Source organism: Nilaparvata lugens, chromosome 2 (genome assembly GCF_014356525.2).
Source record: "Nilaparvata lugens isolate BPH chromosome 2, ASM1435652v1, whole genome shotgun sequence".
NCBI classification, from domain to species: domain Eukaryota; kingdom Metazoa; phylum Arthropoda; class Insecta; order Hemiptera; family Delphacidae; genus Nilaparvata; species Nilaparvata lugens.
The window spans coordinates 60485507-60511271 of NC_052505.1; the positions used below are offsets into that span (position 1 = coordinate 60485507).

Consider the following 25765-nt stretch of genomic DNA (forward strand, 5'->3'; position numbering starts at 1 on the left):
CAAACAGATATGGGCTTTGATAGAAATTCTCAAGATTGCTTTCCCACATTACAAAATCTGGTGTGGCGCACTCACACAACTTTCCTTGCCGTTATGAGAATTGATCACCTGACGCTAGTGTTCCCGCGCATCTCAAGTCTACTACTATTCAAAGATCTGAGCCAGCTGGTGACAGGACAATAACGCTGGAAACACACGAGGTCTGCTATCTCTTCATAGTGAATGATTTAATAGAATCAACAGTTGTCAACAGTCAGCAATATTGAAATAATCACATTTTCTCGAATTTCGAGTTATTTTTAATTTTAGGTGAAAATGTCACTGAACTTTAATTGTAGATATTTTCATGCTCAATCTTTTCCACTTGAATTTTTTTGTTTAAATTGTTTCTGAAGCCTGATAATTGGGAATCTAAAATCAAACTTTGCATAGAGGGCGGAGCTCCTGAAATTTTTACAGATATGGTACTTATGGCAGTTGATAGAGCTTATCAATGACTATTTTAGGTATGAATTTAATCAGTCGTTGGAGCCGTTTTCGAGAAAATCGCGAAAAACCTCGTTTTCGACAACATTTTTGCCATTTTATCCACCATCTTGAATTGCATTTGATCGAAATTGTTCGTGCCGGATCCTTATATTGTAAGGACCTCAAGTTCCAAATTTCAAGTCATTCCGTTAATTGGGAGATGAGATATCGTATACACAGACGCACATACACTCATACAGACCAATACCCAAAACCCACTTTTTTGGACTCAGGGGAGCTTGAAACGTATAGAAATTTACAAATTGGGGTACCTTAATTTTGTTCGGAAAGCAATACTTTCCTTACCTATGGTAATAGGGCAAGGAAAGTAACAAGCATTCTTAAAATGATATCTGTAATATTAAAAAAAAGATAATGAGCCAGACGGATGGTGGGTGTAACAATGTCACAAGAAAAACTAAACAATTATTTTTTGATTACGCTTATGTTAAACAAAAGGATCTAGCTACTCTATACTCTATACTACTAGACCTACTTATTAAGGAAGTATGAATCTAATATAAAATTTCCTTTTTTTCAGATATCGCCAAGAAAGAGACAGGGAGAAACAGGACTACACTATTCACGTTTGAGTTTGGTTACTCCTTCAATGAATTTGCTCAAAAATATCTTCCTATGATATTGCTAGGTTGAAGCAGGGTACACAGCAGTCATTGCTTACTTTTGTTTCTCATACAATACCAAGAAAAATAATAGCTTAACCGTCTTGTAAAGATCAAGCATATAAAATAGACAAACAAAAATTGAAACTGGCCTATTAATTGTTTCATGTTTAAAGTTATCAGAGAGTTTCTCCACCGCTCCTCTAATATGGGCATGATTTTTCTTAAGCTAGTCAAAAGTCGATAAAGGAGACAAATATAGGATAGGATTCAATATCCACTGTAAAAAAAAATTATACTGGGTGACGAAATAGTAATTTATTGAATCTATTTGTTTTAATGTGGAATTATGTCATCTTGTAATCTGTAATAGAATAAAAAATATACTTCATAGTTCAAACCAATGTACCTAGAATACAATGTATTCTAGATACCTTGGTTCAAACCAGGATTTTTCGTGGGAAGGAAGATAACAATAACAAGGAGTTTGCGCTTGTTTCAAAATGATGACTCATATCAGCTCTTGATTGCTGGACTCGTAAATACCAGTTCATAAATGCTTTCATTCATACTGAATCTCGTACTCTCATTTTAATTCAGTTCAGTATTCATTTACTACTCTCTGAGTTCTGTGAATCAGTCTTGCTGCTCCAAAACTCTCACTCACGCATGTTTGTTCACATCGTCTCTCAGCTCGCAAAACAGACTATAGGCCTCTATTATTGGTGTACAGTGTAGTGAGATTCACTTTAAAGTTTAAACTGTTAGCATTCCTTATAAATAACATTAATACTCTTCATTAAACTAGTACTGACAATTTTTAAAGTGAATCCCACTGTAGAAGGTAAAACTTAATATCTGATGTTCAACGCGTGAATGACAATTGAAATAATTCTTCTTCCAAAAGACATAAGACGGACATTTTTCGAACAATAGATCAATACCTTATCCTTTGACACGATGGATGCAATTCTGAGCAATAGATCATTTTTCTGCTATTGAATTGAATTTATTGCGATGAAAGATGAAAAATACATAATTGTACAATAATAGTTCCAGATAAATGTTACAATAGATGGGAACTAATCAATAATTATGGTAACCGCAACGGTAGCTTCAAGAAGTTTAATGAAAAGTTTCATCGAATTAACTTTCAAAAAATAATGTTTTAAAGAGATTTCGGTTGAGAAGACAGTTCATCCAAAACCCAAACAATTATAGTAGGATTTACTTTGAGTTTTCAGCATTCCTCATAAATAACATCATGGCTTCCCATTCAAACCGTTTGAAGTAAATCTCACTTCAGTGAACCAAGCTACTCTTACTGGTCTGAATAAAAACTAGACTACTAGCTTCCTTTATAAAAATCAATGTTACAATCCATAGAAAAACATAATCTTTCCTAATCATATCTTTCAACTTTTCTAATTTTCTACGGGAATTTCTATAAATTCTACAAACTATAGACTATATACAGAATACAATGAACAGTTTATATTAGCATCCAGAAACTCAAGAAGTGTTGTTTTTTCTAAATGGCTATTAATTTATTGTAGACTTTAGTGTAAATATTGTACTCCATGTATGGCCATATTATATGTATATTTAAAAGCTCTACATAAATTAAATATGTATTCTATTTCTGTTGAGATATATGAGACATTGACGATCAAAGACCAAAAAATTACTAGATGTTTGTAGACTGAAAGAAACTGGAGGTCGTCTTCAGAGTTGTTATTGTATCCTCAACAAGATATTGTTATTATTTATTGATGTCAAATTTTGAAATTCCTAGGATATAAATATATTAGATTAGATGTGAAATTATTAATTTGAGTATGTTATACACTTATAAAACATTTTCATAATTTTCTAAGATTCAAAGAATAATACGTTATTTTATTATCAGTAAACTGATGAAAGCTAAATTTAGTAATCAGTGCCTTATTCATTAGTTTGAAACTGATAAATTTATTCAGAATTGAGATTATCCTATGTATGTTGATGTACAGTTGATGGAATAATAAATAATTTATGAATAGTATTTTGAGGTCTCATTTCATCCACTGGCATAGAGAATGTTTATAACCAGAATAAAATAATATATCAGATATCTGTCGGTAGTCAAAAGTCATTACAGTATGGTATAGAAATTATGTTTTGTACATTATTTATATCACTGTATGTGCGTCAAGATTCTAGACTAAATTTCAGAAGTTTATTTACAATGTATATCTCGGGCTCACCAATGATAGGAATCATAATTTTACTCCAGTGTTTTATGTCAAGTCAGGCTTCAACCAAAAACTCGAATTTTGTCGTAAATTTTACATATCTTTTATAGGTTTCTTTATTAATAAAAAGACTCATTCATTACTCAAGCTGGATCGTAACGCCTTTGGATTCGCGATTCATCTGGACACTCTGTCAATAACGTCAACCATTCATTCAACTTTGTAAATTATTCTGGAAATAATTATATTGCTATTTTCAAATATTCAATGGGAACAATTTGGTAGCGATACCGGTATGGTCTATGAACCAAATTATAGAAAGGTATAGTAATTTATGCGGTGAAAGTAATATACCGTAAAGCTGTATCTTGTTTACGGCAAGTAGGCGTGATACAACTTTATTAGACAGTACTATCTTTGGGCGTGATAGACCTACTAATGTTGAGTAATCAAAACAATATTTTTATTTTCAATGTCATGCTTGTCTGCCTTATTCATTAAGAACTTGAATGATTAATGACAATCAAATCAAGTCCAATGTCAAATTTGAACAACTATCTCATGATTAGATAAGAGTACACCTTTTCTAATTCAAAATCGCTGTGAATAATTGTAAAAAATCACAGTTTTCACAATGTAAAATGATAGCTCTTTCATCAAGACCAGGATACAGTTTCATCGTTTGAACCATGTCTGATAAATCGCTATCTTCCACTGTTTTATGGATGTTAATAAATATTTTCTCAATCTTCATAAATACATCAGAAGGTGAGTGCGTTGAAGTGTGCAGTGGAAAGTCAGAATTGAACTTGTGAATTCTGTTTTTTTTTTTTTTTGTGAAATAGACATTAGTTGCCTATATTATATTCATTTATCAGTGTCATCAAAAGCCAATTGTTATCAGCATGCAGCTTACAGGTATGAATTTATTTATTTATTTCCCCAACATGAACTACTAACTAATTTCTCTAGATAATGAAATTATCATCAGTTCATCACATACAGAGAATTTTACTGATTGGAAAGCTTCAACATTACTTGCGAATATATTAAGGCTGAATACATTTTATTCAACATATTTCAATCAATATGATACCGCACTTTAGAACTTTTATTTGCTGAGGATGTTGCCGACATGAGCTCTAGGCTTGTGCGTGAGATGATGATGATGATGAGAGATGAGTGGATCTACAGCTATATAGGCGATTATGTGGCGCGTTGAACTCATCACCTAATTCAATATAGTAGGTTATTAAGGATGTTATTTTGGTTTTATACAAATAATAAATTTTAAAATCAAAATTCAGCTTTGTTGTAATTTTGACACTGAAACATTCTAAATATTTAAAAAGCACTTTTTATGATGAAATGAGGAATGAATTTCACTCCTGAGTAGGAGCTGCATCAGCCTCACAGTTATTTATTATTATAGTGTATCATCATGGAAAACAACATCAATTTCGAAATTCAGCATTGTCTATTTGTTTTTGAGAATGAAAAAAATTGTTGTATATTAATCAATCAATGGTGATGATAAGCTTAAAACGGTGTTCATATCCTTATTTTGGACGGTGAATTAGGAGAGGAACGAATTGGGAAAAAGTATTTTGCTCTTCCCATTGAGTACCGTATGAATAATTTAGCATTGTACTGCTGGGCTAAAAACAAAGAATTGTAAAAAACAAAAATAATTTTTTCCTACAGTTACATTGAAAAGTGACCATTCCTGCACTGATGACAGAACGCAAAGAATCACTTTTCCGCTCTAGTGCGCAAATTATTACTTTGCGTATTATCTTGCAGCCATCCCAATTAGCTGTTGACATTGTTAGCCTGTATTTTGAATGCGAATTTGTTCTATCTATATTTTTTCAGATTTTCAAATAAATAAAAATGAGAACTCATTGAATTATACATTTTTAATATTATTAATTATTCATTATTTCAAATAATTTTTTTTCATTCATAAATTGATTGGTTGAAAAAATATTTATAAATTAAGATTTACTCAAAATTTTTCAAATTGATTGGATTATTTTAATTTTCAATTGGATTATCAAGTTTAAAATAAATTAAAGTTGTTATTAATAACAAAATTATACAGACAAACATTTGAAGGATTTCTGCCATCATTTTACCCATAATCAACTACTTCTCATATTCAATGGTAACTGTAGGAAAAATTAAGGTGAAATACGTGCGCAAAGTTCCTCTGCTACACTCAAGAAACCATTCCGCCCTCGCCTACGGCTCGTGCGTAAACGTTTCTTTCGGTGCAGCAAACTGTCACTTTGCGCACTAGTTGCACAAATAACTATATTTTTGCTCAAGTCAATTTTCCATATTACATCATATTTTAAATTACATAGTCCAAATTTACATATTACTCGTATGTTATAATAGCCTTGCAAAATACATAGAATGTGTTTATTCACTTCCGATATTGAAGAACTTCAACTGTCATTTATTAATTTTGAAACGCTGTATCTCCCAACATAAACCAATAACTACACTAAATTCAATTCTAATTCAAATGAGTTTTTTCTTAACAAAGTTTATTACAAACATAATAAAATTAAAATGCTAAAATAATTGAAAATTAAAAACTATATGCTGTTTTCCATGTAGAAATATTTCCATTTTATGTATTTCCACATAAAAACAGCATATAGTTCTGTTTTAATTTCCAACTATTCTAGCATTTCAATTTTATTATGTTTGTGATAAATTTTGTTGACAAAGAACTCATCGGAATTAGAATTGAATACAGTTTACCGCTACTGGTTCCAGTACGTAGGCCTATTGGTCTATGTGAGAATATATCCCAGTGAATAGCTCACTCTCACAATTATATTTCTAGTTCACAGAACAACTATGTTCATCAATTTTGATAAGATAATTCATTTCTTATAATAATTTATTGTTATATTAATAAAAAATATACATCAATTCGTCTTCGCTCTTGCTCACACAGGAAGAATGATCTGTAGGCAAGAAGAGTTTGGTGTAAACGAAGTTTTACACTGTCCCGACTCGGGAAACTTTGACCTGGGTTACTGCTGCATAAACAATGGAAAAGTTTCTTGCTGCTCCTATGACGACTATAAAGAACGCCATTTCGGACCCAGGTAGAGTAATTTGAGTACGGTATTAAAAGTTTTTATTCCAGAATATTATCATTTATTTATAATAATTTTGGAATACATAGGTCTAACAAGCTTATACCGTAGTTCAATTACAATAGTTAATCATATTGTTAAAATAAATTAGGTTATATATAATATTACTATTTTCACATAATAAGTAGGTACCGGTAGCCTACTAATAAATGGATAAAAATTCATGATACAAATGTAACTATTCCAATCTAAACATCCTTGTCAGGTAGGATGAGTTCAATAAATAATAATTCATTACCGGTATATTACAGAACTGCTAGAACCGTAGTCTTCTATTTTATTATATGACACGACCGGCTTTGGGTATTCATCCCATTATCAAGTGCTTCAACAGAAACGTTCTGGACACTTGATAATGGGATGAATCACTACCTACGTAAACAGATGAGGTGGGTAGTGGGAGTGGGTGGATACCCGAAGCCCTTCGAGTCATCAAAGAAAATAGAAGGCTACCATCCTATCCGCGAACAAAGTCCAGTAACTTAGGTACCTACTGTCGGAACTTTTGTGAGTAGTACAAAAATTAAAATAAAAAACTATTATTTGTATCTTGCTCACTTGTAACTTGTCATTCTTTTTTTAATATTTTGAGTGAATAAAATTGGTTTGATTCGATTACCATTCTACACAATAAAAATATCAAGTAGCTCTATAGAAATAAATTTAAAATAATTTATTAATAGAATAACTATAAATAAAATTATACATGTAAATAGTTTATAACAATGTTTAACTAGGTACTCTATGGTATCTATAGCTGATTCATGCATAATATCATAACCACCTCTAACACATTAGTACGGTATTAGAGGTGGCTATGATAATATCGGGGGACCGAGCTTTGCTCTGGAGTGTAAAAGCATAGACAATTTTGTAACGAAAGATTGAATTCATAGTTCATATTTATTTATTCATTTTCTCAGTCGTACAATAACTGTATATATAATTATTATTTTTACAGTTATATAAGGAGGCACAACAGGCTCATGCCCAAAACTGTCCCTTTTCAAATTATTTATCTACTACAGTACAAATCAAAATCTAGGTTAAGCTACTATTACTCATCAAAATAACAATTTATTCACACTACAAAAAACAAACATATCATCAATTACAAATAGATATACTATGAATTCGATTGAGAATGATATACTATGTTTGCTACAACTTTTGTCAATATACTATGTACTATTCTACACTAACAGCATCTAGTTACTAGTTTTGGACTTTCTTAAGTAAACGTGTTTTCTAAAAAAAGAGAAATAAACAAAATAAGTTTTTCTTGCTGAATTTTTCTTCTCGTGAAATCAGCTGAATGATCCCACACATACACTCGTTCACTCACTTATACTTCCATTACGGTATCGACAGACGACAAAATTTCCAGCTGTTTTTCCAAGGACGTATTTTTCCTTTCAATGTCCTTCAGCGAGTTATCCCAGGGTTGAGACCTAGTGCAATTGAATTTTCATATCATAAACCTACTTTGTTCCAAATTTTGTAAGAATTGTTAGAGCCATTTTCGAGATCCGGTCACATACAGATGTACATATATAAACATAAAAAATCTAAACATATAAACAGAAATTGCTCGTTTAATAGTATAGGATAGGATAAATATGAATAGTTTTGCTGAACAAAATTACAGTGCCAGGCTCTTTAATTGTGAACTATAGATGATATAATGAGAAAAATATTTTAGTGATTCTGTTTTGATAATTGAGAGCTATCTTTATCTGCCTAAATTTATTTTTTTATTGATATTTGAGTATATCAATATTATACAGCAATGTCAGGAAAAAGTGCTACTTCCTTTTTAAATAATTTTATAGTACATTTTATGAGTACAATATCGGGGACCGAGCTTCGCTCTGGAGTACAAAGGCATAAAAAATGTATTATGAAAGAAGAAATTATAATAACATTCATACACAAATGTTCTATCTAATCACAGTAGATTGAGATTAATTCCCAGAAGAATGCAAAAATCCCTCACAATAAAGGCCCAGTTGCACAAAAGCCGATTAAATTTTAATCCTGATTAACTTCACGTGAACCAAATCAGAGAAGACCATTTCAAAAAGATGGATTACTGAAATTAATCAGGATTGAAAATAACCCGGCTTTTTTGCAACCGGCACTTAGTACCTGATTGAATGATTACAAAAGTTCAACAGCTGAGTCATAATTTTGACACAGTCCCACACACATGAACTCGCTCACTCACTTCCATCACCAACAGACGACGAAATACCATTATCATCTGTTTTTCCAAGGATGAATAATAATTATCCTTTTAATGTCCTTCAGCGAGTTTTTTCAGGGATGAGACCTAGTGCAATCGAATCTTTATATCATAAACCTACTATGTTCTGAATTTAGTGAGAATCGTTAGAGCAGTTTTCGAGATCCGGTGAAATAAAAACATATAAACATCCAAACATCTAAACATATAAACAGAAGTTGCTCGTTTAATAGTATAGGAGATATATCATATGACAGAGAGAAGTAATTTACTGTTATTTTTATTTTGGATGATGTCCACATCATAAGCCTTTATTGTATGTAGTGGTTGATGTCCAAACGAGTTATTGTGAGATGAAACGTCTATGCCTACCGTCAGATTCGAACCCACGGTCAGGCATAGATTAGCAGGCTGAAGTTGCAATTCCAGACCACTACACCACGCCAGTCGACCATATAATAGTGGTCTATCAAAATGTTTCTGCTTGGTAATACTATTTGAGAAAATTTAAGGTAGCATATAAAAAGTTTAATTTTCTAGAATGATGTAAACTATGCTGTAGGCTATGCATAGTTTTAATGAATAGCAACATAGTTTGAGTAAGCATTATTGGCAGAACTTCTTAACTACTAGCCTACATAATGTATATTATATTATTAAAACAGTATGTTGGAAGTAATATACTGACATATTGGTATTCTAGTATACTGTTTATAATAAAACTTGGAAATTATCATGTCTTTCAATAGAGTTATTTTTCTTTTTCCAGCTTTACGACTCTTCTAGCACTAGGAGTGAGTCACATAATTTTGCTACCAGCATTGATTTACTTTTGGTATAAAAGAAGGAGAAGAGATGAGCAGCAAAAATAAGAAGTGAAATAATGTTGTGAAAACTGAATTTTACAGTATGCGCTTCTTGGTTTCCAATCATGATCTAAAGCCTCTTTGAAAAAGACTGAAATTTGAGAACACAATTGGATTATTTGAAAAAAATGGACATTAATTTTAGGAATGGGAAGTATTTCCCATTAGAGTAGTAGCTTACCTATTCATTCATATTATTCTATGAGTGACTGATTGACTTCATATACTATCTTGTAGTGTAAGATACATATAAAAACATTGTCAAAAGAGTATCGGCAATTCAAATTTATTTTGTCAGATATAGTATGATTTTAAATCATTACAAAATGAAGTGGAATAATATTATTATATTTTTTGTTGTGTAAAGCCACAAATTCTGAGTAGTGCTCAAGTGGCATACAACATGTCATTTTAAGAACAGAGTCACATGAATGCTCTAAAACACTCCTCAATGGTTTGAGGACAAGCCTCTACATATGTCCTAATTATCTTTGATACGAATAATAGCTGCTACACAGCCTGATATCCTCTGGAATACAATCAAAACACTCGAATCCTGAATAATACGGCCCCTTTTCGAAAAGAGTCAGTTTATGGATAGGGAACTGGAATAATCCTGTATTTTTACCTCGTGTTTTATAAGTATGACAATTCGGTTAGCATTAAGATTATTTTTATTTCTGAACACAAATGAAACAACTTCCAGGAAGTATATCGCTGGAATTGTAAGTAGATGGAGTGCTTTGAATATGGTCTTACAGGAGAAAGCTGGAGAAGACACCCACAGCCCTCCGCGACCAATTCTGAGCCTCCAGCAAATCGGATATAACATCAAACGTGGCCGATCAGTTGATGCACCCCTTCTAAAACCATATTGTTTATTATAAAAAATCCTTTCACTCTCCAAGTAGGCGGACATCTGTCCGCTTCTCAAATAGAAGGTGTAATTTCTTATGTTATGTTGATGAGCTATTTTTTACAATCTGAGTTTTCTTCATTTATTATATTAATCCCGCTATCGTGGGATCATTGAAGTAAGCAAATGAGAATATAATGCTGTATTCATGATTACAACTGAATAATAGAATAATTCGATCGTGAACAGACTATAAATGATTGGTTTCAATACCTCACCCTATACACAAGATCTGCATAGTGTGTAGTTACACATAAATTTAGTACAATATTTTTTCCATAAATAAATGGACGTAAAAACAAGTAAATAATATATGGCTCAGTAGCTCACATCGAGAAAGTTATTCTGTCATATACGGTAATAGCTCCTTTCCCATTAATTCTTCATAACTTCTGAGTACAACTACAAGGAGATAACTAATAACATTCTAGCTCTTAAAATATTATAAATTGACTGGTAAATAAAATTTAATATTTTTAGTAAGCACTGAATAAAACTTAATTTAGTGTGTATCATTCCTATAGCTTTTGTCGATAAAATAGACAGAAAACCAGAAGGTTTTTGTGCACTTGTTTTATGTGTAGGTGACAGTCGTTTTCTTAGAACTAATATTTAATTAACAAAATATGTCATCTTAATCATATAAATTAATTATGAAATCATTGAAAAATATAGTTTCTTGCTTAATGAAATGTAATTGATTATTTTAAACGAGAATTAACAGTTAATATTACATCAATGAACCTGTATCAACTACCGTCTATAGAAGGCATTGACAAGACAGAGGATCGGCAACGTTGTTCTGCTATCTTTCTCCATGCCATTATAACGCGGACCTCACTATAGTTGTTCGTTGCGGGGTGGACGGAGGTAGACTATAGTGTGGTCCACGTTATAGTGGCAGTGGAAAAAGACGATAGAACAGCGTTGTCGCTTCTCTGCCTTACCACTGCTTTCTATAGAAAATAGCTGATACCGGTATATTTTATTTGATGTAATATTAGCTGTTCGTTCTTGTTAAAAATAATCGAACATATTTTATTTGTTAAGATTTTTTTATGATTTAATAATCAATTTTCATTATTGAATATTTTGCTAATTAATTATATTTGTACATCGCTGAAAGACGATCTGGTAACGTTGCGGAGGTAGAAAAGGACAGCGCTAATTGCTTTGTCGAATGATAGCAATATCAATGTTAATCAAATACTGCCATAATTGTAAGTAGACCTCACTATTAGTCTCCTTTTTAGTCCACGACTGTATCTATATATACCTAATACTCTCAATGTTTGTGATGATTTTTCTCAGAATAATCCTTGTATTATACACAATTCCGATAAAGTCATTATTGATGAACTGAACAGCTGTCTTGCACGAGAGCCTGGGCAGCTACCCACTCTACCGGTGAATTTGAAAACCTTGCAGGCAGTTCAGTTCGTCAGTTTTGTCGTGAACGTCTACAAATGTAAAATGTCAATTCAAGTTGAAATTTAAACATTTATTGTGCACGAATTAGTGTTTTGAGTCAGTGATCAGTGACAAATAATATTGAAAAATGCAGAGAAGTGGTAAGTACATGATAAGTGGACGTATTCGTTGTTTTTGCAGGTAACGGTCAATATATTTGAATACCTGGAATTCCCAGGATTTGCAACTGTTTCATGGCGCCAAAATGTGCCTGGGCAAAAATTACATTGTTTTGGACATTAGCTAGGATGTTACTGAATTGATCAAAAATTGCCTTTTTGTCTCCTTACTGCAGGATAATTTATTGATGCTAAGTATATTATAATAGAAGATACCGTAATGAAACTTATACGGCCAGGTGTAAGGTGTTAGTCGACAGGTAATAAAGCATTACCGTTTCTGTAAAAATCTAAATACATGTTCACTCAGTAACCAAAACTATTCTTTACAATTTAATGGCTTTGTACAAGACAACATTCTCTAATTTATTTGTGATAAACACGTGACTGATTAATTCTTGTAATATTATAATCACAGTACAAAGAGAAAAGTATAAGATAACCCTACTACCACCTGTTTCATTAGATAGCTCTACTCTACACCAACCTCATTTTTTCTTTCATTTTCCATGAACCATCATGATGTTAAATTAGTGTAGAGTTGATAAACAACTTACATACAATATTATTACGTAGGCTAAGCCTGATATTATAATAATTTTATTGTGATGGTCTTCCAAATTCTTACTTTGAAAGGTTGTTTTTACATTAATTTTATAGTCATATACTCTTTCCTAACCGGAAATCCTTTAGTCCATGGACGCACGGCGCACCCCTCACTCATAAAAATTCAGTTCCTACCCCTCTATACAAGAAAAAAATTGTGTCAAGTCATTTTGAACACTGTTTTTCAGTTTCCACTTTTTTGTGTCATATCCCTGCAGAAAGTATATGGTCCTCCTCATTGTGTGAATCAACTGTAACGGTTACTTCTTATCTGTATACCTCACAGCTATGGCTCTTCCCTCAACTGACATAGGATGAACTAGAAAACTTATCTTTCAGCAGGATGGTGCCTCGCATTACTGGTATAATAAGGCAACCATGGCCAATCTATATGGTAACTAGAAGATAACTACAGATTGGCCATGGCTCATCCTCACTATACCTAACCGCAGAATTGGCCGTAAGGAACCTAATGACCTTTTCCAATGGCCTCAATAGTCATTTGACTCAACGCCGTGTGACTTCTATCTTTGGGGTTTATTAAGGACTTGAGGACCGTGTGCATTTGCCTCCACTGCCAGCCATCCTCCCCGAATTGAAAAAAAGAATTGAAGCAGCTTTTGCAGTTATTACTAATGAGATACCTACTCAAGTTATATCTTACTATCAAAATTTCGTAAAAATTTGCATGTATCGTCTTGCGTGTTCCTAGTTAATGACAAATTGTTTGAGTTTTGCTTAAACTTGATAAATGACTGGTTGCTATAATAAATATTATAACATATTCAAACCCCGCTATTCATTTTGAAACACCCGGTATTAGCCTATATTTTGATATTTAGATTTGATTGTTTTTCCACTATTTCCACTGTATGGAGGTCATCTTGACTGATAGTTAATAGATTCAAAAGTATTTTTAAATTGTGCAAAACTATCTTGAACTATTAATTATTCTATCCGTCAATACTTGAAAATGTGTTGTACCACAATACCAGAAAACGAAGTTTAAACAGGCTCTGTCTTAATTTACAACATTTCCTGGAACTTCAATTGCATTCTCCGCCATCCATATTCTATAATAAAAGGTGACTGTAAATCATGTCATCCAACTAAACTTCATAGACTGCAACGCTGCATGATTGTCGGTGATTTTATATGTTCTGCTCTTCAAACTATTGAACATTTAATTACTTATTGAGTACTAGTAATTACGTTTTAGTATTAAGTGAGCTGCAGCGGGTTTGAGTCTAATGGGCGTTATTGATAGTTGCGTGGTAGTGGAACCTTATTCATTGTCTCTTTCAGCTCACTGAACTAAATTGTATCATTCATGATTTCATGCTACTCTAACTAAACCCGCAATTCTCTCAGAGGACGCTACGGTGCCGGTTCAGTGCGGCTGTTGTGGCAACGTTGACGGTCTTGCGTCTGAGCATTGCAATTTATAGTTTGTTCATAGGTTTTTTATAATTGTATTGATTCTTTCCAATCCATTGTAAGTTAAATGATGTGGTTCTTTGTTCTTATTAAGTTCACGGGGAAGAGAGGACACTCACAGCATTTGTAATTTTCTAAATGTGCAGTGCTTATAAAAGCACGTTTTTTAAAGCACTCTCTTTTTTTTTGCTTGAGCATTACATTATTTAAATAATATTCAATCTTCCTAAATTCTAAATTGTCAGTGTTAAGGCCGTGGTGCCAGACTTATTACCCCCATAACCGCTGGAGATCTACCGGATCTTCTTGATAACATGGCGAGAGATTTTTAAAATTTCCTACCGCCACGGAGCTACAACTAGCTCAGTGTGGCACGGCCTTCAACAGTTTTATAGGTACATGAAATTGTGATCGTAAATGAAAGTGTATGTCACCCTATATTGACTGGCTTCAATCTGAATAATTTGGGAGGGATGCTGTTTTTTCTCTCAATTATTGCAATTATAAGTGTTTTTAAAAATGCATAAATAAATCATTCTTATAGGAAAGATGACAGGCTTAAGCCAAAAACCAGGATCCTCAGTTTCACAATAAACTGTCCATATTAACGCCATTTTCAGCTTAAATTTACATCAACAATGTACACTCTATCAAAGAGATCACTAGCAGTTATTTTTTTCTATAGAAGAAATATATTTATTTCAAAAAAATGCATATTAGGTACTCAGTTATAGGCTTTTAATGTTAGAAAATCTATCTTATTATACACTTGCTAATTAAATTTTTCAATTCAACTTTACTTGCAAATATTCTCGAATATTGAACAAATCTTAATTGAACAAAATATCTCAAAACCTTGTTTCCAATGATTCTCTACAAACTATCCCTATTTACCTATTCTATTCACTACTCACTACTTATTCATTATTCACTACTACTACTTTCATTACGGTACCCATGTACAAGCCTAGGGTTTATGTTGGTATCATATCGGCGAAATCGTTTTATTGTTGCTTTGTGGATTGTCACGTAGGCCTAGTTGCATATCTTGTAACAGCACCACGGTACCGGGTTCCTTGTCTGAGCTGGTTGCTACGAGACAGAGCGAAACGAGCTCAGTTCAGGTTGAACCGTGTCAGTAGTGCTGTGTGGTGTGTGTGTGTCAGTGGTGCGCTGTTGTGTACGTTTGGTGTAATGTTGCAGCGGTCTTGTTGATTCGCGGGTCGCGCTCGCGCGCGTGTGTCAGTTCTCTTTTGTCCGGGTCGGTTTACACAGATGGACCTCTGTTGTTCTATCTATTCTACTCGTGTTGTTTTAGTGTTCAGTATGTGTCCATCGTGAATCACACACATGTCTACCGAATCAATTGAGGTTGCTACCGGGTCTCCAGGTGAGTTTTGAAACCGCCTTGTCTTGTGTTGATTTATGGTTGTTTCAACTGGGCGCAATGATAACTGGCTGAAATTCAAGATGGTCCTTGGTGGTTTTTGAGTTTTCTGAGGAGTTTTGTTCCCTTCTAGTGCTGTTCTATATGTTTTAACTGGGCGCAATAACGGATTAAAATTTGAGGTAGACCTTAGTGGTGTAGAAGGTTTCTGGAAGTTCTAAACTCGATTTTGTATATTTATAACAACTGCCATAGAAAATCATTCAAATTCAAATGTTGTTCAAACATACATACATTGATACATACATCTATTAAGATCAAAATGAAATCCAACTAGAAATTAATAATATAGCCCATGGTAAGAAAAATTATATTGTCATACACTTGACTTGGATAGAATTAAGTTAAATTAGAATAGAAGCCAATATATAATCAAACAAGAAAATAGATAATTGAAAACAGAATTCTCAACAAACTAAACATCCTCTCAAATCTAATATTTCATACTAATTTCTCTTTTTATAATTCAAATTTATTTGGGAATCCAACATTTAGAATCACGAAGAAATAGTATACATTACAATAAAATATATTCAGAAAATTCTTCTTAAATAAAAAATGAAATAAAATAAATTATATAACACATGGCAGATTAGTTCGATCCTTTTCTCATTCTTATATTTTACCAGATAAATAAATTATTATTTTCCCAAATTCAATTTTACTATCATTATGCGCAAGAACTAAGTCGTATAAAGAACGAGTTTATTTTTATTTTGAAGTAATAATATTATTTTTCAGTATTAAATAATTTTAAATAGCAATAGTCCCTAAATATGTGGGTACCTACAAATCCTATGAATACTTGGATGCGAGTTGTCTGAAATTTCAAAAAATATTGATGTACTGAGATTTCACGATAAGAGTGGAGAATGAAGAGCTATTGCTATTGGCATATTGTATTTTTTTATGGATGTTATTGTCCAGAAATGTTTGAGCTCGTCCTCATTTTTCAACGTTGAAAATAATCAGAGTGTCATCAAAATTCATAAAATTGGACAATTACAATTATTGCGAACTATATTTTTTGTTGATATTGAGCTTTCCAAAATTGGTCATAGCTTATTAAATATGCTTAACTGCAGTTGTCCTATTTTCTATAAAGACATTGGATCTCAGTGGCAGTGTGTTGATGGAAAACAAGTTATTCCAATGCCTTCATCATGGCTTTTGCAACGTTGTTATAGTTGTTGTCTACATGGTTGATGAGGAGCATTGTTCTAGACAGACAGACTCTCTTGCTGCTTCATTTGGTGAGTGAGCGTTTTTGACATTGACGGCTTATGTGAATAATTGCTCTTCTTCATTGGTGATTGCTGATCCAATCCTTATCTATGGAAAGACCTACAAAAGTATATAAAGTAATGACTGTTTATTTGTAGTATTTATCATGTTATTCTATGGCGTGGTCTATAAAAATATTGTTAGGTTTATTTGTCATTGTATTTAAACGAATCTTGCATTTGACAATCAATGTGAACGTTATTCTGGACCAAATCACTTTGCGCCAAAACAACGGTTAGTGTGCAGGTTAATGTTGTTATAGTGAGGTCCACGATTTCTTAGCAGCATTTGATTAATGTTGGTGTTGCTATAAATTGTCCATCATTCGAAAAAGTTGAAAAAACTACCCTTTTCTAGCTCCGCAACTTTGCCAGATCGTTTTCCAACAATTTAGAAGCATAATTAATTAACAAAATATTAATCTCAATTATGAATATTTAGCTGCATATCAAATCATTGAAAAATATTTTCTCTTAAGGAATAAGATGCAAGTTGATTGATTATTTTTAAAATCAGTGGAAATGATAGGAAGGCAATGTTGTCACATTCCCTTCACCACCGCCTTCTATAGTAGGTAGCTGTGATTCAAGTTATCCCGGTATCTAATATTAATTGGTGATTCTTGGTAATAATGATTAATTTCTGTCAAATATATTTTATTCTTCTTGAAAGTATATTTTTCATGATTTAATAATGAATTTTATAATTGGGATATCAAACATTTACGGTAGTTTTTTTCCATATTAATATATTTCTACATACGTTAGTCTACAAACAATTTGGCAACGGTGCGGAGTTTGAAAAGGATAGAGCTAGGCATCGTCTAATGACAAACAAAGATAGCAAAATGTTCTTCAGATGCTGACTTAAGAACTTGAGTTTACTATACTATAGTCTTAATCCATGAACGAATTCAGGAAAGAATTTCGTTTTAATATTCAGGACTGTTCTTTAGATGATTATTCCATCATTTTAGTCAAAATACAGCAAAGAGGCTCACCTCAATTGCTTTATTTGAATAAATGCTCAATTTGATTTATTTGCTCAATTTGTTGAGTATGCTTAATGATTAATAGTCCAGGCGCAAATGTCATGAATAAGGCAATCCGTGGTCATTTTTAAGTAACAGCCGTGGAAAATATATCTATTTCTTCATTAGGTCTAGCATAATAAGGATCGTGATGATGATAAGTCGAAATCACAGACAAACACCTCAGAAACAAGATGGCCGCCAAAATTTTCAGGGTTTTGCTGTATTGCTTGTATTTCAATAACCGTTCAAGATATTCAACCGTTTTTTTAGACGAAAATATTTTTAAAATCTTCCTCTACAATTTTTGTTTTATAAAATTTTCCTCTAAAACGCATATTTTTGTAGTTATTACTTTCAAAAGCCCAAAAAACTTTTCTCTAAATTTGTTCAAATTTCATTCCATTATAACTTTTTTGTGCAAGAGATACAGAGAAATTTTAAATCTATGAAATTTAGTGCGTTTTTGCAACTTTGGAACGATATATCTTCATGCGCTGTACGCCAAAAAATGAGTTCTCCAGCGCCCTCCAAAGAAAACCCTGCATGATTTCTGGTGCGTTTTTCCATATGCATGAGGTAACAATCTAAAAGTATAAAATCGATTTCTTCATAACTACTTTAAGATAGAGACTTGAAAATGGTCTCAATCTAACGAAGAAATTGAGATATCTGTTACTCAAATATGACCACGGAATGACATTTGCGCCCGGACTATAACTCTAATTGGAACAAACTACTGCTGGTTGATAACATTGAACATCTATTTGGTTTAGAAATGGAAATGACACAACACTCACAATTCACTATACCACATTATTTCAGGTGGCATTTGGCCAACCCAGCCTCACACTAGAGTGCCTCACTCGTTGAATTATTGAGTACTTGAAAATCTTGAATGGGATATTATAGTATTGGATGGAATCATTACTGACTTATAGTATAGCTCTACTCTAGTTACAAGAGTGAATCGTTTCTCTCTTCACCTAGCGTCCTCTGTATCTCAAGGTCTTAAATTTTGAGATGAAGGAAGACTGAAGACTGGTGTCGGCCAGGGCAGGAAGCAAAGACCGCGGAACCAAATGAAAATCGTCTCACGAAGGTTTTTCCTTCACGAGTTCTGAGTAATCTCTGAAATACCAACATGAGATTTTTCGGAATTTTCATTAGGTTTTGAATAGTAATGTGTCCTGCTCGAACAGAGCTCATAATAGAGTATTGATTTGATAAACGGGAAAGTAAATTCCATTGATTTGATAGTCCAATACTAGTCTACTGTAGAACTCTAATTATAATCCGAATTAATACCATTAAAAGTCTATAATTATCAGCCAGTAGGCAAAAGAGATGTTGGCAAACCACGTAAGCGGTGGCAATAGTAGGATTTTTTTATGTTTATTTGAATAATTGGCAGGATGTGAGTCGGAACAGGTTAAAGCCTAATTCTTGTTTGTAAGAAGAAGAAGAAGATTAATTTGGATGGGACCCCATCCTGATAACTATCCGAAATATTTCAAATACTCGGATAATATTCGAAGTTTTCACAAATAACTGGAAACTAAAACTTTGTTAAAAGAGTGTTTATGCTTTCTGATCGTACATTTGAAATTCGCCGAAAACTAGCAGAAATTCTGCACTCTTCTGAAAACGATTTGGATAATCGGAGTTCGGATAGTTGAAGTTCTTCTGTACTACATTTTTGTAGTTTCGACATTCTAAAAAAAATTAAAAATAGAGCGCCAACAGTTGAAAATATTTTCATATTTGTCGCCGTCTGTTTCCAAAAGTTATTCGGATAATCTATCTTCTTATCAATCCAGCAATTATATCTATGCAGTAATGTTAGAGTTCTGTCAGTAAACCGCTTTCAATAAATTTTAACTTATCAACCAGCCTATTTCTAACGATTTTTACATTTTTGGCACACCTAAAAAATATAAAAATACTAAAGAATCTGTTCATTTAGGACTTCTAATTGGTAAAAGCGCATTATAATGTTTAGGGTGATTGTAATTATTGAAAACTTCTCGATTAAAAACTATTCAAATACCCCATCAAAGTATTTTATATACATGGATTTTCGAATTGATGAAACTTGCGCATGCTGCTAATCGGTGTAGTGAGCAGTGAGTATTGAATGTAAGTATTACATTCTATCCTCACTGGTAGTGAGCTACGTTTATAAAGCTGTTTTTATGCTGAGATTTAAGTTTCAATACACAAGTTTCATTGATTCGAGTATAGTAAAGTAGTATAATGAAATCGTGCTGTATTGTGACTTGAATAGCAGCAGCTATTTTATTGAAGGAAATCTGATTTACATTCAGCTTCACAGAATTCCAATGTGAGAGGAATGGCAAGCAGTAAAGTGTATTATTATTTTTTACTAGACACAGAAGCCTTGAATAATAATTTCCATCGAAAGTAGCCCTGCTAGTAGGTAAGAATTTGGCTAGGTTTCAGTCGAGCAAAGTTTATCGAGGTGACCGTTTCATTTGTCCTTTCAAGTACAAAGTAATTTTTCCATCCTCAGCGATTTAACTGATTGTTCTCGACCAAATGTTATATTTGTTAACAAGAAAAGTTGTTCCAAAGTTCAGATAGTACATTATCTTGTTTGTTTTGTTGAGAGGGTTTATCCACTTTTTTAGAGGCAGATATTGTAGACTATAACTGCTGACTGCAAGAAATGTTTCTCCTACAAAATAGTCAGGACACACCCCTATCTATTATAAGAGGTACATCTGCTATTTAACGTGATATCACCTGTGTTTCTATTTCACTGCTGCACCTGCTGATTTCTAAGTTTCCTGTTGTGTTGCCTTGTAGCAGAAGTAGTTGCATTGTATCTGATCATTGATTATTTATCTGAAACTTATTCTATTATCCTGAGATTGTATGTGGGTACTGGAGTGCACCTTCTCTATCAGTTATGAGAGTATGAATTTTCAATTTTTAAACTCATTTTTCAAACTTTTTTAGGTGAATATTATTGTTGACGTAACTTAAAACCCTATTTATTGACGCACAGCGCATGAAGACATACCATTTTAAAGCTGAGAAAACGATCTAAATTTCAACGATTTTTGCATTCTCCTATAATTCTTGCACAAAAAACGTTACCATCGAGAGAAATTTGAGAAAAAAGGAAAAACAATTGGTAGGCTATGTCTATAAGTATTAAAATATGTGTTATAGAGGAAAAATGTGGTGTGGCGCACTCACACAACTTTCCTTGCCGTTATGAAAATTGATCAACTGACGCTAGTGTTCACGCGCATCTCAAGTCTACTATTCAAAGATCTAAGCCAGCTGGTGACAGGACAATAACGCTGCAGACACATAAGGTCTGCTATCTCTTCATAGTGAATGATTTAATAGAATCAACACTTGCCAACAGTTTGCAAATTGAATAATCTTATTTTCTCGAACTACGAGCTTATTTTTAATTTTAGGTGAAAATGTTACTGGACATTAATTGTAGAGATGCTCAATCTTTTCCACTTGAAATTTTTTGTTTAAATTGTATTTGAAGCCTGATATTTGGGAATATAAAATCAAACTTTGCATAGATGGGGCCGAGCTCCTGAAATTTTTACAGATATGGGACTTGTGGCATTTGATAGATTATTAATTACTTTTTTTAATGATAAATTTGATCAGTTGGAGCCGTTTTTGAGAAAATCACGAAAAAAACCGTTTTTGACAACATTTTCGCCATTTTAACCGCCATCTTGAATTGCATTTGATCGAAATTGTTTGTGTCGGATCATTATATTGTAAGGATCTTAAGTTCCATATTTCAAGTCATTCCGTTAATTGGGAGATGAGATATCGTGTACACAGACGCACATACACACACACACACACACACACACACCACACACACACACACACACACACACACACACACACACACACACACACACACATATATATATATATATATATATATATATATATATACATACAGACATACAGACCAATACCCAAAAACCACTTTTTCGGACTCAGGGGACCTTGAAACGTTTAGAAATATAGAAATTGGGGTACCTTAATTTTTTCGGAAAGCAATACTCTCCTTACCTATGTTAATAGGGCAAGGAAAGTAAAAAATCTCAAAATAAAAATTGTAGTGGAAGGTTTTCGAATATCTTCGTGCAATAAACTGTGAAACATAACGGTTATCACAATTTAAGCGATAAAATAAAACCGTGATAATATTGTCGGCCATCTTTGTTTTTTAAGTTTTTACCTGTGATTTCAACTTATCATCATTGTGTTTCTCCTTATACTAGTACTAAACTAATGCAGAAATTGAGACATCTTCCATTTCTGTTACCCAAAATTGACCACGAAGTGCCTTTTTTAGTACATTTGCGGTCGGACTAAATTGCATAGGATTGTTATTTATTTATATAAATTTTTATGAGTAAGAATTCATAAATGCATATTATTTAATCTGGAGTCTATCAATCCAATATTTATAAGATTAAATTACATATTGCTAAACTATGTTTGTTCGAATACTAAAAAAACCAACATTTGTGACGGAGCTGGTATATATCCTGCAGAGCTTGTTGAAATCGATACCAGTGTTATTTTGTTACCTGGAAGTAGAATTTATGGCTCCTGAAAGGGCAAATGGTCCTCACCACTTTGGAACGGACCCAACAACTTAATTCCCTTTTTATGATGACATTTCCACTAAATACGGCTAGGGCTTACGCATTGCTGTCGCATAAGCTTATTCAATTATTCTTATAGGTTACTGGGGTGTGTAGCATAAACAATAAATTCGAATGGGCTATAACTCTAGGATCATGTAATCCGGTTTACAAAATTTCAACAAATTTTCTCTGTAAATCTCCAGAAGCATGTAGCGTGTAATACAGTCTAGTTTCTACGACTTTCCTTTATTGAATAATGTTGAGAATATTCAAAATAAAAATGTGTAAATCGGCTTTAACAACTTCATCTAATATTGGCCTTAGGTTGAATTATTATCTCCATCCATTTTAGTGCATATATATTGTTGCATCAATTGAATTCATTATAACGATAATTTTCTTAGATTTCTCTTGATGAGAAAATGGTCTATGGGACCTTCCAAACTCCCACAATAATATTGATACATTCTATAAATATACTATAATATATATCTCTTCAATATAAGTAATAATATTACGCCTATCCAATGTATATTCCCTACTACAGAACCTATTTCTTTATGGCTCATCCCAATGATATAAAACTTTTATTCTTGAATAAAATTCATATTCAATATATTAGATATTAATGCCTAAAAATCAGTTTCTTCAAAAACAAAGAATGCCATTTAAATGTGTTCATATCTTAACCTTAGTACCCAATCGTTAATAATAAACTTATGCAACGAAGCTAATATTTGTTATACGGTACTTAAGTAAGAATTTCTAATCACAATTATTAGTAATGGAATAAAATGTAATATTCTCTTCAGTAAGAAATACTAAGATGAATGAATGTTTGTAAATAATCCTCAACATTTTTTTGGCAACCAATTGAAAATTGAGTTTCCATATTCTAAATAGAAATAACTTATGGAGTTGAAAATAAACGTTTTATTCTACAATTTCAAAATTAGAATTAAATATTTCAGGAATGTGAAACAGCTTATTAAGAACAGCTTCTGAATTTGTGAATTTCAGGAATATACAGTTCAATCAATAGCGATTCGTTTTCAATAAGAGTTTTTTTTCTATTTGTGATGAAATTGGTAAGGCAAAGATCATTAGAATGCATCGCCTTGGCTGGTTTACTCGATTTATTTTCTTATTGTAACCGTTTGCTTTTTCTTCTATTCAAGTCATTGTCATTTTTTAGTCCTGGTTGCCTGCATCTACAAGGTCACCATGACCTGATATTCTTTTGGACGCTGACTTTATTATTTCTTCTTCGATCCTGCAGAATACTCGCAGATAGAATATAAAAGAATGGATTAGGAGTGAAATGAATGAATGAAATGGATTTGTCTGAGCTTCTTGGTTGATTTACTACCGTATAGCTGGTTGTACACTGTACAGCCCTGTATGGTGTAAGCCTCCTCGACTAAAAATTATTTGTTAATTGATGGAGCTATGTATTTTTTATATTACACTACCTGTTATAATTTTGTAACTTCTTTTTTAATAATTTTTTGTCGTTGGGAGCATTTATTGTGCTTTTGAGAAAAAATTAAGTGTTTTTTAGAGAAACCTCATATCGAGTGTATACATTAGGGTATGTAGATCTATTAGGAAACGAGAGATAGTTAATTATTAATAATAATTTATGATTGTTTGCTATCCAGGAATTTATATTGATGAAAGTTGTATTGCATACGGTCAAGTTTACATTCTTATTGATTCATGATATAGGCCTATTTCGTTCAGATTGTTTAGTTATCATAGTAATCTGATGTTGAAACGAAATACATCCTAATGCAGTACTTTCAACACGTCTGCAGTGAGATGTCCTATCTATAGTAGGTGTAGGCTACTCATATTACACTTTTTCCGGTCTAGAATTTTCATTTTAATTTTATACTATAGGGTTAGCAGAGGAATCCTCAAATTCAATAGATAATGTTTAAATAAAACAAACTCTTTCGTGACAAGAAATATCCGTTTCTGCTGGGCGGCTCTCATTTGAACTGCTCGTTTTTTCCTGCTCATTTTCCAGCCCCAAAAAGACCATCAAATTCATGCTTCAGAATATTTCTCCAGCAATTCGAATTTCGTTAGATATTATCAAAATGATGAATTGAACTGCAGAAAATTACTGTTCTGTAAGAAAGTACAAATTTGTGTTTGGTAGCTCTCATTATAATATTCTAAAGATGACGGGTGGCACAATTTACTGGTTTCTAAGGCTATCATTGTTGCCCTGATTGTGTTCGGTCATGCAAGATGGTACTTCTGATAAGAGAGAAACTTGAGCTTAACAACCAATAATTATTAGCTGGACCTTGCATATTTACAAATTCTCAAATCTGACGAGTATTAGAACTTTTTTAGCGAGTTATTTATTGCATATTCCATAACATTTTCTAAGTGATATTACATTTCCTGGTTGTTATAATTATAGTTCCACGTGCATGTTTATGGGTCAAGTGAGATATAGAATGTATAACTTAAATAGTACGTTTAATAATACTTCATATTCAATTGACTAGTCAACTATAAACATAGCATTCCTTAGTACCAGGATGGTTCAATCAAGGTTGTCTGGGATTAAAACCATATCATTGAAACCATAATTCGATAAAATAAATTCAATTTTTTTAAACTATTTTGGCTATGGTATAATACTATTGTTGCCGCATCAGCTATTTCGTTGAATTTTTGAAATAAATTCTGATTTTATTGATCACATTTTAGGCTCAACTCACACTTACGCGACTCAAGTCGAGAAGAAACTGCGACTCTAGTCTCTTGTCGACGAAGCATGTGTTTTCAAATGGTGACACTAGAACAGTCGATTCTAGTCTCCGCGACCTCGCGACTGTGAGACTGAGTCGAGCGTCGACTCAACATGTTGGTCGAGCCTCGACTTGAGTTGCGTAGTACCGTGTATTTTTAATGAAAGTGACGTTATATTTATAAAGTTATGTTCTAAAGTGAGGTTATCATTATAGATAAGACAATAATAAGAATTAGATAAGACAATTATATTCATAATAATTATTATAAAATTTGTTACATGATAAGTAGTGACGAATTAGATCTTATATTTTTAATAAAGTAAGGTTTAGAAAATGG

General features: G+C 32.6%; 3 protein-coding genes across 9 annotated transcripts in view; all 3 read left to right on the forward strand.

The window, feature by feature from the left end:
* The window catches only part of LOC111044208 (Down syndrome cell adhesion molecule-like protein Dscam2), a 327413-nt gene extending 324218 nt beyond the window's left edge, over positions 1 to 3195 (forward strand). For all 5 annotated transcript variants that reach the window (XR_005570601.1, XR_005570602.1, XM_039422275.1 and 2 more), the window contains exon 34: positions 1070 to 3195. Coding sequence is in view for 2 of the 5 variants with exons in the window: in XM_039422273.1 (XP_039278207.1) it covers positions 1070 to 1121 (52 nt within the window). In the remaining 3 variants the exon portion in view is untranslated. The remainder of the gene's footprint in view (positions 1 to 1069) is intronic.
* Positions 3196 to 3967: 772 nt separating this feature from the next.
* On the forward strand, positions 3968 to 10777 carry LOC120350092. Of its 2 annotated transcripts, none has more exons than XM_039422279.1 (3): positions 3968 to 4303; positions 6360 to 6513; positions 9579 to 10777. In XM_039422279.1, exons 1-3 carry the CDS (start codon positions 4291 to 4293, stop codon positions 9679 to 9681), a joined length of 270 nt encoding a protein of 89 aa, XP_039278213.1. In that variant the 5' UTR covers positions 3968 to 4290; the 3' UTR covers positions 9682 to 10777. The 2 variants fall into 2 exon arrangements, with proteins under 2 accessions (XP_039278213.1, XP_039278211.1); XM_039422277.1 differs by having other exon boundaries at positions 3973 to 4153.
* A 1228-nt stretch (positions 10778 to 12005) lies between these two features.
* The window catches only part of LOC111050883 (septin-7), a 145504-nt gene continuing 131744 nt past the window's right edge, over positions 12006 to 25765 (forward strand). Inside the window, exons 1-2 of one of the 2 annotated variants that reach the window (XM_039422332.1) lie at positions 12006 to 12162; positions 17533 to 17534. In XM_039422332.1, the coding sequence (XP_039278266.1) occupies positions 12150 to 12162; positions 17533 to 17534 (15 nt within the window). In that variant the 5' untranslated portion in view covers positions 12006 to 12149. Of the gene's footprint in view, positions 12163 to 15345; positions 15614 to 17532; positions 17535 to 25765 lie in introns of those variants that run through there. The other variant, XM_039422330.1, reaches the window with a different exon arrangement.

Bases quoted from the DNA above. Each gene is read 5' to 3' on its own strand.
- LOC120350092 (XM_039422277.1), top strand. From the start codon at position 4,075: ATGTCTGATAAATCGCTATCTTCCACTGTTTTATGGATGTTAATAAAT. The intron at 4,154-6,359 runs GTGAGTGCGTTG...TTGCTCACACAG, and splicing joins CTTCATAAATACATCAGAAG to GAAGAATGATCTGTAGGCAA. The intron at 6,514-9,578 runs GTAGAGTAATTT...TTCTTTTTCCAG, and splicing joins GAACGCCATTTCGGACCCAG to CTTTACGACTCTTCTAGCAC.